Below are 14,573 nucleotides of genomic sequence, written 5' to 3'. Positions count from 1 at the left end.
CGCTTGTTATTTGTTGGAGCGCTGCTTCCGCGTGCATCACGTGGCCGGTCCTCCCGGAAGAGACAGCATCATGGAGCAGACATCGAGCTGTAGAGGAGACAGAGGAGACAGATGAGACCGGTCCACCCGGAGAGACAGCAGCATCATGGAGCAGACAGCGGGCTGTAGAGGAGACAGAGGAGACAGAGGGGACCGGGCCACCCTGACAGACAGCAGCATCATGGAGCAGACAGCGGGCTGTAGAGGAGACAGAGGAGACAGAGGGGACCGGGCCACCCTGAGAGACAGCAGCATCATGGAGCAGACAGCGGGCTGCAGCAGAGACCGGTCCACCCGGAGAGAGCGCTTTGACTGCCTGACAGATGCTTACAGATGTTTCCTGATGGGATCGTGTCCCAGCCGAAGCGCTGCGGATCTGGCTTGCGTGATATTGTCCGGTGTGTGTGGACCTGTCCCCGGCGAGGAGGAGGACAGAGAGTATGCCAGCAGCGTGGAGCTGAGCTGCATCAGCGTGACTCTGGTGGACAAGATGACCTCCACCCTGACGTCCCGGAGCCTGTCTCCAGCAGTGACGTCATACTGCGTGGACATCCTGACGGTGTTGTTTCAGGACATGGATCTCATGTCACAACTTGTAAGTTCCCCCCCTCTCCTCAGGCTGACTGAAAACACCACCACATGTTGACATCGTGCGTGAGTTCTCCAGTGACCTCTCACTGTTCCACAGATCCTCCTGTTCCAGACTGAGGACCAGATCATCTCACATCTGGCTGCAAAGACGTTATCCACGTGTGTTTTCTATCAGCTCTACAGATCTGTGAGTTGTGAGGGATGTACTGTGTGTTTTTAGAGTCACTGAGGTTTTAGCCAAGTTTGCTTCGAAAACTTAAACAACTTTAACAAATATTGAGATTTTTAACAAAGACTGCAGTGGGCCATGTTGTGATTTCGATAAGATTTGGATTAATTGTGCAGCCCTAAAACTGTCATACAATAGAAGAACTGTCTAAGTTACGCTGGCAGTTCATTGGAATTCCGTAACTGGGAGCGTAGTATCTCCACTGTCAACACTGTCTCCACATTCCCTAGCCTTTACCAAAGTACATGAATTTACAGTCATATCAGCTCCTTTCTAGAAAATGATAGGAAAGTAAAGCTCTGTACATTCAAACAGCCTCTTCACTGTTTATTGTCATAGAAAACTGCATGAAGTAAATGACACAGTGTCATTAAACGCATGCAAAAATAAAACAACCCTGCAGTGATTAGCAGTGGTAATTTGACCAATACTAACTTCATAGTATCTGACATGCTGTACTATGTTCCAGCAGTATATGTGTATAATATCTACTTTCCTCTCCCAGGGTTTAGTCAGTCCTGTCTGGCAGCAGAAATGTGTGCAGGTACTTTACAGCTCAGCCCCCGGTCCTGAGTTGGATTGCTGTCTGTGGTCACTGACTGAAGTCTTAAAAAGACTTCTTAAAGGAGCTCATCAAGGTAAGACCACTTAGTTTTTTCATTCATTGCTATCTGCACTGAGTGGCTCGAAAAATTTGTTACAGGACGAATATTGAGAATGCAAACTATAGCCTGGTTAATACTGGGATTTTACTGATGGAGATGAGTTTAAAAATAACAAGGTGCTGTGTTAGCTGGGGCCTGTTCCATAAAGAGAGCTAAGAAAAGTGGGGCTTCAAGTCCAAAACCTGACTTGAATGAACCTAACAAATCAGGTAGAGATTAGTTTTATGTCGTAGAACAAAACGTTAACATGTCTTGAGCTTGTGTTAACCACGGACCTTATTTCAGGCATCTAACTAGAAACCCATTGACTTCAGATTTGAGGTTACCTCGCTAACCCCACCTCCTGCTTCATAGTACAGGGCCCTGGTTGCTCGCAGTTTGATCATTGTTGTGTTGTTGTGCCTAATCTTTCATTTTGAATGCATGTGTTTTCTTCCATCAGAGATCCTTGTGAAACTTCTGGCAGCTCTTGACTCCAGCCTAAGTGCTGTATGTTCAAAGTTTCTCCCTGAAGAGAGAGAAGAGGTAGGGCAGTGTTCGGTGGATCTTACCAGCAGCAGCAGACGCTGGGGAACAACATTCTGTCTCCTGCTGGACCTGCTGGAGGTGCTGACTGCATCCAGTTTGATGTGTGGAGCTGGTGTCTGTCTGAAGAGTCAGAGAATAACCCACCTTCGCTCCTCAGCACTCCTGACAACAATCAGCGGCTCCTCACAGTATTTTGTCAAAAAGCGAGCGCTGCTGCTTCTGAAGAGAGCGGTGCTCCAGAAGGCCGGAGAGGACTGGGCTTTAGGAGAAGTGCCGTTCACCGGGCTGAAATACGAGCACTTCAACTCTGATATGAGCACGCTGGCTCAGAGTGTGTTAACAGCGGTGGCTACTGACTGGTTGCAGAGTGTTCAAGTAGAGTCCGCCTCTTTCTTTGGGGGGACCAGACACGTCCGAGATGAGGAGGGTCAGAAACCAGACTGTGTGATGCTGAGAGCTGTCAGCCTGCTTCTTCTCAAGTCCATGGAGCTCCACATCCAAACAGCTGGGAGAACAGGTGAGGAAAATCTCAACACTAGTGCACATACAGTATATATCAGGGATGCACATCGGTATCGTGTCCGATACTGTGTACTCATACTCGCAAAACGGCTCCGATACAACAGCACCGATACCACTTTACGGTGGTGTGCCCGACCCCGCCGGGCCGGGATCCCACTTCATCCGGCGCGCACCGGCCATCACTTTCATTGCACCACGGGGTTTTGCTTGCACCCTCTGACTCGCATGTGCGTTAGACTCCTTGGTCCGTGTTTCAAGACGGGTCGGGCGGGTTGCAGACATCACCGCAGACCCCTAGCGCCTTTTACGTGGGCCGTGCCCCTATCTGGCGGCACGACACGGTTGGGGCGCGCTGAGGACAGTCCGCCCCGGTCGACAGTCGCACCGGGAGCAGGGGGCCCCTTTGTCCACGGTGCGGCGAGGTCCGGGCGGGGAGCGCTGTAAAGCTGCGCCAGGGGTCTGCGGCGATGTTGGCAACCCACCCCATCATTCCACATTAATTACCACGTTGCTTTGTAACTGCTGGATGTGCAAATAAGCAACTGTTTGCTGAAAAGCTGACCATATGTCGATGTTCTGTTCACAACTTCTTTTGGTTGCCCTCAAGCACCAGCGTCCTTAAGGGTCAGTAATGCAGTAAGAAGAGGAATTGTGGACAACCTGGCTGTATTACCACAGCAGGGGCCACACTCCTCTCAATATGAGTTGAGTGGTCATGCTGATACGTCCCTGTGTCCTCTCTCAGCAGGGGCGGACAGTGCCAAAGAGGTTTATAGGTATCTGCAGAGTCTGTGGGGCTTCCTGAGGCGGTGCAGTGTCCAGCTGACCGAGGTCACTCACGGCTGCTGCTGGGTCAGCCTGCTGTTTGGAGAACAGGACGACGACATGATGGAGGCAGCCAAAGCTTTGTTTTCCATATTCCTCCATCACAGGTACAACACATATGCAGACGCATGTTTCATCTGTTTTCATCCACATGACATGCAAACAAAATTAATAGGAACAAGGGTTCGGCTGATATTATTACCTCCGCTAAGGCCAAAGGCCTAGGAAGGAGGTTATGTTTTCACCGCCGTTGGTTAGTTGGTTTGTTGGTTTGTTTGTTTGTCCGTTAGCAGGATTACTCCAAAAGTCCGCTGGATGGATTTGAATGAAATTTTTTTGAGGGGTGGGGTGTGGCACAATGAACAATCCATTAGATTTTAGTGGCGATACGGATCATGATCCGGAGTCAGGAATTTTTTTAAGGATTTCGATCAGCCAGAACATTAAAGGTCCCATATTATAAAAAGTGACATTTTCATGGCTTTTATATTATAAAGCAAGTTGAAGTGCTTTATAAATACTGTGAAAGTATAGAAATGCTCAATATACAGAGAAACACACACAACTCGCTTTCAGAAATTGTGCGTTTGAAACAAGCCGTCAGGATTTCTGTTCTGTTTGTGATGTCACAAATATACAATATTTAGACCTTTACACAGTTTTAAATGTGAAAATTCTAAATGTGTCTCAGTTTATTTCTTGTTGCAGTGTATGTGAATGACATCAGCTGACAGGAGGTAAACATCGACCCAAACTGTTGCTTAGCAACGCAATTCCGTTGAAATGTACTAAAACGGAGCGTTTCAGACAGAGCATGAATACAGGTATATTCAGACAGACAGAATGAGGAAAATAATGTGGTTTTTTTTTACATTACGGCATGTAAACATGTTCTAGTAGAAACACAAAATACAAGTATGAACCTGAAAATGAGCACGATATGGGACCTTTAAGACCTCAGGGTATAACATTCGCAGTGTAGCTGATGACGCGTTGATGACGCGTTGATGACGCATGACCCCGCCTTCTTCCTCCTTCTGAGAGCAGAGAGATACGTGTGTGTGGATATGTGGATGTGTGGCGAGACTCCGAGGTGCGGCGGGAGCTGCTGGCCGTCCGCGGTGAGAAAGAAAAAAGCAGTAGCTGACGGGATGAGAGACAACGTAGTGTAACGTTATACAGACATAACAAGGTACAGCCAGCTGTGATCAGGCACCTTGGCGGAGGTATGAGCTCTACGAGTGCCATTCTAGTTTTCAAATGTAATGGGGAGTGTAGATACAATTCTTCCAAAATATTGACAGTTGCTATTTCTCTTAGAAATAACAGACTCTGTGTGATGTATCAAATCTCTTTACTTCATGCAGTACAGAGAGAAGAACCATATGGTTTTTCTCTGACTAGACCAGGGGTCAGCAACCTGCAGCTCTAGAGCCTCATGCGTCTCTTTAGCTCCTCTCCAGTGACTCCCTGTAGGTTTTTAAAAATGGAAATAACAGTTTTTTGTTTACATTTTCATTTTTATTTATCAATGTTGTAGGTCTATGGTACGACGGTACGACGGAGTATTAGGGCCACACTGAGGAAAAAAGAAAAATCTGAGATTCCGGGAATAAAGTCATAATATTATCAAGTAGTAATTTTACGTGTTATTTTCTCTTTTTCTCGTATAGTTATGACTTTATTCTCGTAATATTACAACTTATTTCTCTTAAGGTTATGTGTATGCGTGTGATGTGTGATCCCGTGACATCGCGAGAATCCAGCTGTTGTGCAAGGTAACTTTAACACTCCCTTCAACCAGAGAAGAGTAACACGGAAATCTGTGAAATCAGCTGGTTGCAGTCCAGGTGAAGGCAGGTGTCGTGTCATGCTAACTGAACTGCTTGTTTCTCCCCACAGACTGTGCTCTGGGTTGGATGACTTTGCTTTGTCGGAGGCAGCCTGCGCCTCTGGCTGTAACCCTCACTGCCACTTCCTGCTGCTGCTTCAGAGCATCTCCTTCGACCACAGCATCCTACTCGACTTCCTCATCTCCACGGAAACCTGCTTTCTGGAGTACTTTGTGCGGTACCTCAAGTACCTCACAGCTGACTGGCGAGGCTTCACTGCAGCATGTGGAAGAATTGGCTCGCCAGACTGTCATCTTTCACTGCAGCAGTCACTTCCCGCCTCATGTGCTGGTGATATGATAAAGGTGACAAATAAAGGTGAGCCAGATCCAGTTGAATACAGCTCCTTTGTCCAGCCCACAGGTGTTCTTTCACCAGTCAGTTTGGCTGCTGGGTTTCACCTCGTAGAGTATGACAGTTCTGACCAGTCTGATCCAGAGGACATGGATGTTTCTCAGGACGAACCGGGGCTGTCTGTACCACCAGTAACTATCAGGCAGAAACAATACGAGTCATCTGACTCTGAACCTAACACCCCACTGGAAAGAAGACCAGAAGGGCCATCACTGCCGGTGTTACAGAGTGAGCAAACATCATGTCCAAACATGTCAGGACAGGTGACCTGTGAGACATTAGTCAGAGCAGTCCTCTGCATGTCAGAGCTCAGACTGGTGGTGACGAGGCTGCAGACAAAGAAACTCTTCCCATACAACCCGTCTTCACTCTTAAAGCTCTTAGCACAAGTAGAGAACTGTTCCTAGCAATCACCTCTGGTACATTTCAATAAATGATAAAGATGTATAATAGATGTTTTGTGAAGTGACTTAAAAGAAGAAGAAGAATAATGCACAAACATGAGCTATAGATTGCTGTAGAAATGAGTCCTAAAACCTGGAATTGAGTTAGCATTTTAGCACTTCCAGTTCCCTCGTCTGGAAGTCAATGGGTTTTTGCATGGGTTTTTAAAGGTCCCATATTGTAAAAAGTGAGATTTTCATGTCTTTTATATTATAAAACAGGTTTGAGTGATATATAAATACTGTGAAAGTATCAAACCACTCAATCCATGGAGAAACACACACAGCCTGTATTCAGAAACTGTGTTTGAAACAAGCTTTCAGGATTTCTGTCCATTTGTGATGTCACAAATCTACAATATTGAGACCATTTCAGTTTTAAACGTAAACATTCTAAATGTGTCCCAGTTTATTTCCTGTTGCAGTGTATGTGAATGACATCAGCTGACAGGAAGTAAACATGGACCCAAGCTGTTTCCTAGCAACGCAATTCCGTTGCCATTCAGTTGAAATGCGCTAAAACAGAGTGTTTCAGACAGAGGGTAAATACAGGTATATTCAGACAGACAGTATGAGGAAAATAATGTTTTTTAAACATTAAAGTATGTAAACATGTTCTAGTAGAAACCCAAAATACAAGTATGAACCTGAAAATGAGCACAATATGGGACCTTTAACACAAGCTGAAGAGATTTTAACGTTTTGTCCTACGACATAAAATACAGCAATAAATACCCCACTTGTGAATTTTGTAGCATTTGTGTCTTCAAAAAGGCGGTGGCTAAGTGAGACTACCAAATGCCATCACGCCAAACACTAGTCTGCCTTTATTTTAGCGGTGGTGACGTGAAGTCATGCAACCGTGGTGTAGTTCGTTTAACATAATGTGAGCTTTTTACTTCTGTCGTTTGCATTTACGCCTCAAAAATCATAAGAGTGGTGTTCATTCGTGGAGATTATCTTGTAGTATCTTCTAGTATCATAAAGGTGTGTTTGCCACAGAGTTGATTTTCTGCAATAATCCAAAACCCAATGGAACAATCCCATTGGCGTTGTGTCGAGGGATCCAGGGCGATGCTAACTGCTGGGTTGGCCTACAAAAATATGTCATCCCTGTAGCACACTGTAGTAATGTATGGTTGTTCAATTAACTGAACATTAATTGATAACTTTGATAATCACTTGGCCAAAAAATCTATTAATACGGAGCCTCCAACTCCTTCTCACTGCTTTTAGCCTGACACTTCTTTATATTACGCCAACAATATGAGAAAACCGGTCGACAGCCACAACCGTAAGAGAAGACTTGACAATGATTGCCTTGACCCTTGAACAAGTAAATTTTAAAGGTGTTAAATCTATAGTAGGCAGAAAGGTTTTGCCATCATTGGGCAAAGATTCCATAATAACCTTTCAGCATATTGTAATTCAGAAATATAATAATTGAGAAAACTAGACTTCTGCACCTCCTCATGGCTCTGTTTTCAGGCTTTAAAAAATCGATCATCATTTAAGAGAGAGAGCGTTCCTATTGGATGTGCTCCGGCGGGTGGGCGGTGCTTGATATTTCCTCAACAGATCTCAACATGGCTGCCGGTTGACAAACTCTGGCTGTATTCGAAACCTCATACTATACTAGTAGTACGTACTGATTTGGCCAAAATCTAGTATGTAGTATGTAGTATGTAGTATGTGAACAAAAGCAAAATCTCCAGTATGCCAAAAATACCTGGATGTCGTACTGATTCGGAAAAATCTCCAGTATGCATCGGACCAGTCTACCTCGCCTACTGTATCCCACAATGCAAAGCGCTGGACCGCTACAAGTTACGGTTATAACAACAGCAGCCAAAAACGGCTTGTTTTTAACATTTTTTGTAGCTATTTCATCACTAAATTCACTTCTGAAGTCAACTGTGTAGATTTTGAATGTTGACAGTTTTATGATATTAGATGGCGAATTGAACATTTGTTCCACCGTTGTCGGACTTTAGAAGCTCCACAAAATGCCATGACAGCTAGCTAGCGCCTGCCGGAGTCGCTGCCAGCCAGCCGGGTAGTCACGCTCACAGACCGCTATGAGCTGGAGCTCTCTAGAGACCGGTCTGTAGACGAGAGGCTTTTATTTCCTTGTTGACGGATAGTTTGTTTAAATATCACAACACAGATGTTCATTATAAATTAACAGGAACATGTTTTTATCTGCCTTTTTGGAGTTGAAAAGCTCCACAATCGCCCGCAGGCGTAGCTCGCTGGAGAGACGGCCACAGAGCAGCAGAGTGGAGAGGGAAAGACGGGGGCAGAGAGATTCCTGCTGAGACAACATGACCCTTTTTAACATTCCTCTAATATCTGGAGGGAGATCAGTCCACTGTTTAGTTGCTGTAACTGAAAAAGCAGTTTGAGTAATGTAAATTTTGTGGATCAATATTTTATATTTCCCGTCTCCCCTCGTTGATGATCCTGTTTGTCTAACTTCATTATGAGCTGTTAGAATAAATAGTTTAAACCTGCAGTATCTTATAAAGTAAACTAACAGAACAGAAACAACTAAATCAAAGTTGTATTTTACGATAATATTGTAATGTTGGTACGAGTTCTTTTTTTGGTCCAGTGCTTTAAGAGCTGGTTTAAAGGCTACACTCTGGTCTAGCATACTGCTAAATACATCACTTTAACCGTCACATACTGCATACTACTGAGGAACGCAGGATGCAGTATGTAGTATGTACTGTATACTGCGTTCGTCAGTAGTATGTAGTAGGCGGTTTTGAATACAGCCTTTCTCATTCTACAGCTAAACAGTACACTTCAAGATGTTTCTGAAAACATCTGAGGAGAGAAATAGGCATTACAGTAACAGCATATTGATTCATATTTGATCAGCGATGCCTAATTTGACCGTTTGATCGGAGTTCGCGAGTGATTGACAGCTGCTCAGAGACGGCAGATGGACAGCAGACCCCAGATCAGCTCTGACTGCTTGTTTTCCTCCGATCTGTGAAATCCTACAGATGCCGTTAGGAGCACCGGAGGACACAGAGAGGCACCTGACTTTTTTCAGATTACCTGTCTCATGCACTACTGTCACGTTATAGCAACTGTTTTATAAAAACAACTTTTTTTTAATCATATTTGCTCCATTTCTACCCACTGCAGCTTTAAATACCGGATTGGGAGCATCTCTTGGCACTCAACATGGCGACGACGAGCCGCAGCTAACGGTGCTAACAACGCTAAACAGTGCGAAAAACAGAGAAAGTGTTGACAGAGATAACCGTGTTTACTTGAGGGGAAACCAGAGGCTGGGTGCTACACGTCCATGACAGCGCCGTCGGTCGGGACGGCGTTATCAGCTGTAACCGCCGCATGAGAGCAGTGTAGAGCGGCTGCCGCTAGCTAGCCGGTGGGGCACGCTCACATGCACTAACATGCACTAAAAGCACATGCGGCCGGCCCAGCTATGTCAACAAAGCGAGGAGAAGCTCAGATTACAACACACAGGGGGAGAGAGACTTCATTCTCTGCTCAGGTAGCCATTACTCCTCTCCATCTTTACGTAGATGATAGTTGTTTGCTGCTATATTAAAGCTCTGGATATTGTATAGAGCACCTTTAACCTTTGGTTTGTTTTTGTTGCTAGCTAGCTAGCTCCCCCAGGTGGTCGTTGTTGTTACTAACGTAAAAGTTTCTAAACTCCAGTTCTAAGGATCAACCATCTAGGAGGTTTTTGTTGTACAGAAAAGGAAATCATATGCTTGATTCAACTAATCAAGAGCCCTCAGTGGTTAAATCTGAGTTTCATCCTACAAATACAACCAGTCGGGGGGCGCTGTCGAGCGATGAGCGGATAGGACGCAGCCACCTGTAGCTCCAGCAGATTTACGTTTAAAATTCCATTTTTTTACCAAAACCACTCGAAAATAATTCAGGAAGGTCATCAAGAATATAATCGAAGCCTCTGGGGAAGGTAAGAGAGGAAGAAATCCGTGTGAAAATGCCGAAAAAGGCCAACACAAAGCTGGACCCGAGCGAGGGAACAGGCCCGAATGAAGCCTCGGGCTCAACTAGAGACGATAACGCCGGAGGGGTCGCCCGGACGGCGGGTAACAGCGACGTGCTGGGGGCCATAGCAGCGCTACACGCAGAACTGTTCCTTATCAAGTCGGAGATTTGTAAGAAGATTGAAACCGAGATCTCAGAGGTTACGACTACATTGAGAGGGGAAATAGCACAACTGAAGGCCGAAAATGACGCGGCGATAACAGCGCTGAAGGCCAGGATGGACGCGCAAAACCAAACTCTGAAAGAGTTAGCAGACTCGGCTAGCGGCTCCTCGGACACGCTGCAGGACTTGGAGGACAAGGTCAAGAAACTTTCTGGGCAAGTTGAAACTCTCTCAGAAAAATGCCTAGACTTAGAGGGGCGCTCGAAAAGACAGAACTTGAGAGTGGTCGGAATAAAAGAAGGGAAAGAAACTGGGAAGCAGACCAGGGAGTTTGTGGCTCAGATGCTAGCGGAGGTGCTAAACCTAGCAGAAACACCGGAGATAGACCGAGCCCACAGGGCCCTGAGGAGACGTCCTGGAGACAACGAGCCACCACGGCAGCTGATCGCGAGGGTACATTACTGTCATGTTTATGAAGACATAATGCAGAAAGTGATGTCCATCAAGGATTTAACATTTCAAGGACAACGGATCCGAATCTTCAGAGACTTCCCTCCTGAAGTAGTTAAACGCCGAGCTGCGTTCACTCCAGCCAGGAGGATGCTACGCGACAAACCTGGAGTCAGATTTGGACTTTTGTACCCAGCCAAGCTACGAGTGTCGCACAACGGATCAGAGAGGTTTTTCACCGACCCGGAGGAGGCTCGTCGTTATGCGGAGCGCCATTTCGGACCTCCAGGGGACGGGGTATGAGGACCAGATAACGAGGGCCCTCCACTTTGAACTTCAGAGAATTACTGAGAGGACTTTCCGTTTAGGATCTCCAAAGAGAGACTGAGTTGAGGACTCCAACAGGAGCCTCTTACAGGTGAACGTCAGGGTGGCTTTTGCAGAATGTTATTCTTGTTATATTGAAGGTTAAAGTGCACATTCTGCCACTGTTTACATTCGTTCTAAAGTGCCACAGCCCATTTTGTTCAAAGTGTTTAAGTCTAAGTTTACTGATGTAGTTCTGCTACTGATCCGTTGTATACAGTTGGGCTTATATTAAGCAGACAATTGATTAACAACTGCTGCTATTTTTCTTCCAGTATTTTTGTAGTGGGTGCTATTGGATAGAGCACGTTTTCTATGTTTACATTCTGAGCCTGAGGGGAACTGGCCAAGACAAATGTTACCTAATTATGACGGAAATACTTAAAGAGGAGGTCAAGTTAAACATACTCTCTCTAAAATCCTTACTCACCCTTTTTTTTGCAGTTGAGCCAGACCTATCCCCTTGAATAATAAATAATATACCTTATGTTAATTCTAGAATTTTGGGTTCACTATATAACTGTGGGGCTACACCGGAAGGTCAGTATGGTAGTGATTAAGAATTGGTTGTTAGGTAGTTGATGCAGAGTTTGGACTTCGGGGAGAGAGGGCTGGTCCCGCTCCCAGAGGTCTAAATGTGGGTGCACCAAGGGGAAGGTGAGTGTTTTTGTGTTTTTGTTGTTTTGTTTAAGGGTAGGAAGGGGGGCGGGGTGGGGAGCAGTGCTACATAGGCTGTATCATTTAACGACAAATGGCAATGCGTCAGAATCATTACAGGGGAATGATATTTCCTTATGGTTGCACCGATAGATAAGGACGGAGATATAGGAACGGGACGAAATTTAACTTTTTGCACATGGAATGTGAATGGAATAAATGAACCAGTAAAAAGGGGCAAGGTACTGTCGCACCTGAGAGAGTTACGGGCCGATGTGATTTTCTTACAAGAGACGCATTTGAAAAATGAAGATCATGGTAGAATTAAGGCTGGATGGATAAGTCAAGTATACCATTCCAAGTTTTCAGCCAAGGCTAGGGGGGTGGCTATCCTAATTCGCAAAAATGTTCCATTCTTACATCAGTCTACAATTGCAGATAAAGAGGGAAGATATATTTTGGTTACGGGTGAGATTCAGTCCACACCAATTACATTGCTGAACATATATGGGCCAAATTGGGACGATCCTGAATTTTTTAGGAAAGTCTTTAGTGTGATACCGGACATTTCTACCACAAATTTGCTGATTGGGGGGGGATTTTAATCTAGTCCTGGACACTTATTTGGACAGATCATCTACGCGAAGAATGGCATCATCTAACGCTTCTAATTTTCTGAATTCATATATTAAAAATACAAACTTATTGGATGTGTGGAGAATTTTAAATGCAACAGGTAGAGAATACTCATTTCATTCTCAAGTTCACAATGTATACACCAGAATAGACTACTTCTTGTTGGATGCCAAACTCCTGCCTGGAGTTCAGAATGCGAAATACCACGACATTGTCATTTCTGACCACTGTCCCGTCTCTCTCTCATTGAGGCTGCTCGAGGCTGAAAAGACCTATAGATCCTGGAGGTTTGATCCCCAACTGCTTACGAAAAAACGTTTTTGTGAGTACTTAGAGACTCAGATGAAGTTGTTTTTTGAGACGAATAATAAAGATGATATTTCACCGACTTTGTTGTGGTAAACTTTTAAAGCATATACAAGAGGATGTGTCATTTCCTTTCAATCCTCACAAAAAAAGCGCGACCGTTTTGAAAGATCACAGTTGGAGGACCAAATACGAAAATTAGACGCAGAAAACGCTGCCCAACCGTCCACTGAGGCGCATAATAAAATGTCAGCCCTCAAATACAAGCTCAATCAATTACTCTCTGAAAAAATCTCGAGAGCTTTCATATTTACTAAACAGACATTTTTTGAATTTGGCGATAAACCGCACAAGTTGCTGGCAAGGCAGCTACGGAAAAGGGAAAGCGATAGGACCATTCATAAGATAAAATCGGACTCTGGAACTCATATTACCTCACATAGTGACATAAACAGTACCTTTCGGCAATTCTATGAAAAGTTGTACACCTCCCAAGCCCAGGCACCACCCGAGGTTATGGACCATTTTTTACAGGCATGTGATTTGCCCACATTATCACCGAGGGATCAAAATTCCTTGGAGACAGAAATTACATGTGAAGAAATAAAGAAGACGATCAAGTCTTTAAAAAGTGGTAAAAGCCCAGGACCAGATGGGTTTTGCAATGAGTTTTATAAAAAGTTTGATAATATGCTAGCCCCATACCTGTTGAGGATGTACAGAAAGGCGTTTGAGGTTGGCACACTACCACCAACACTAAATGAAGCTACTATAACAGTTATTCCAAAGAAAGGGAAAGATTTAGAGCAGGTAGGTTCATATAGGCCAGTGTCACTATTAAACACAGACCAAAAAATCTTGGCCAAATCCTTAGCTAACAGACTCGGTCCTTATATGGCTAAATTGATACACCCGGATCAGACAGGGTTCATTCCGAAAAGACATTCGTTTAATAACTTCAGACGCCTTTTTAATATTATGTACTCTCCCAGACATCCTAAGGAAGATTTGTTCATCTTGAGCTTAGATGCGGAAAAGGCCTTTGACTGTGTGGAATGGCCCTACCTATATGCAGTACTAGAAAAATACGAATTTGGCACAAAATTTATTGCATGGGTTAAGATATTGTATAACAATCCCAGTGCTAGAATCCTTACTAACCGGACAGTTTCAGATGCATTCAACCTTTGTAGGGGCACTAGGCAGGGTTGTGCTCTGAGTCCCTTGCTGTTTGCTCTAGCATTGGAGCCTCTTGCAGAAACAATCAGGGCTCACACTGAGATTTTTGGTTATAACACGGAATATACTTCAAATAAAATTTCGCTGTATGCGGACGATATTTTGATGTACATAACGAGGCCACTGACTTCTATTCCTATCATATTGGAGACGATTGACTTATTTAGCTCCTTTTCGGGATATAAGATAAATTGGAGCAAGAGCGAACTGATGCCGGTGCGGTGTAAAGACCCAAGTATGCTCGAACAGATTCCATTTAAACTGGCTTTGGAAAAATTTACATATTTGGGGGTAGAGATCACGAAGAAATATAACTCCCTATTTGAAGCTAATTTTATGGCTATGTTAGACAAGTTTAAAACCAAATTAGAGTTTTGGAAAACCCTTCCAATTTCTCTGATAGGTAGAGTGAATGCAATTAAAATGATCTGTCTCCCTCAACTGTTATACCTCTTTCAAAACATACCTATATATCTTACTAAGAGCTTTTTAAAAAACTCGACTCCATAATTCTACCATTTATCTGGAATTATAAATCCCATAGAATTAGGAAAGACCACCTGTGCAAGCCTAAGGGGGATGGGGGACTGGCTCTACCAGATTTCAGGCTATATTATTGGGCAACAAACATTCGATGTGTTTCCTATTGGCTGGATGAAACGA

General features: G+C 44.4%; 1 protein-coding gene across 2 annotated transcripts; it reads left to right on the top strand.

Annotated features, from left to right (window-relative positions):
- lins1 (lines homolog 1) lies at nt 1-6,095 on the top strand. Of its 2 annotated transcripts, none has more exons than XM_074624630.1 (6): nt 1-634; nt 728-817; nt 1,365-1,497; nt 1,967-2,569; nt 3,323-3,506; nt 5,302-6,095. In XM_074624630.1, the coding sequence occupies exons 1-6, from the start codon at nt 146-148 to the stop codon at nt 6,050-6,052; spliced, it is 2,250 nt and encodes a 749-aa protein (XP_074480731.1). In that variant the 5' UTR covers nt 1-145; the 3' UTR covers nt 6,053-6,095. The 2 variants fall into 2 exon arrangements, with proteins under 2 accessions (XP_074480731.1, XP_074480724.1); XM_074624623.1 differs by having other exon boundaries at nt 3,320-3,506.
- Nucleotides 6,096-14,573: the final 8,478 nt, after the last annotated feature.

The sequence above is a fragment of the Sebastes fasciatus genome, chromosome 2 (genome assembly GCF_043250625.1).
Source record: "Sebastes fasciatus isolate fSebFas1 chromosome 2, fSebFas1.pri, whole genome shotgun sequence".
NCBI lineage: Eukaryota > Metazoa > Chordata > Actinopteri > Perciformes > Sebastidae > Sebastes > Sebastes fasciatus.
This window is presented reverse-complemented; position numbering and strand designations above follow the sequence as displayed.

Excerpts from the sequence above, each read along its gene's own strand:
- lins1 (XM_074624623.1), top strand. The coding sequence starts at position 146 with ATGGAGCAGACAGCGGGCTGTAGAGGAGACAGAGGAGACAGAGGGGAC. Across the intron at positions 818-1,364 it reads TCTATCAGCTCTACAGATCT|GGTTTAGTCAGTCCTGTCTG; the intron begins GTGAGTTGTGAG and ends TTCCTCTCCCAG. Across the intron at positions 2,570-3,319 it reads CCAAACAGCTGGGAGAACAG|CAGGGGCGGACAGTGCCAAA; the intron begins GTGAGGAAAATC and ends GTCCTCTCTCAG.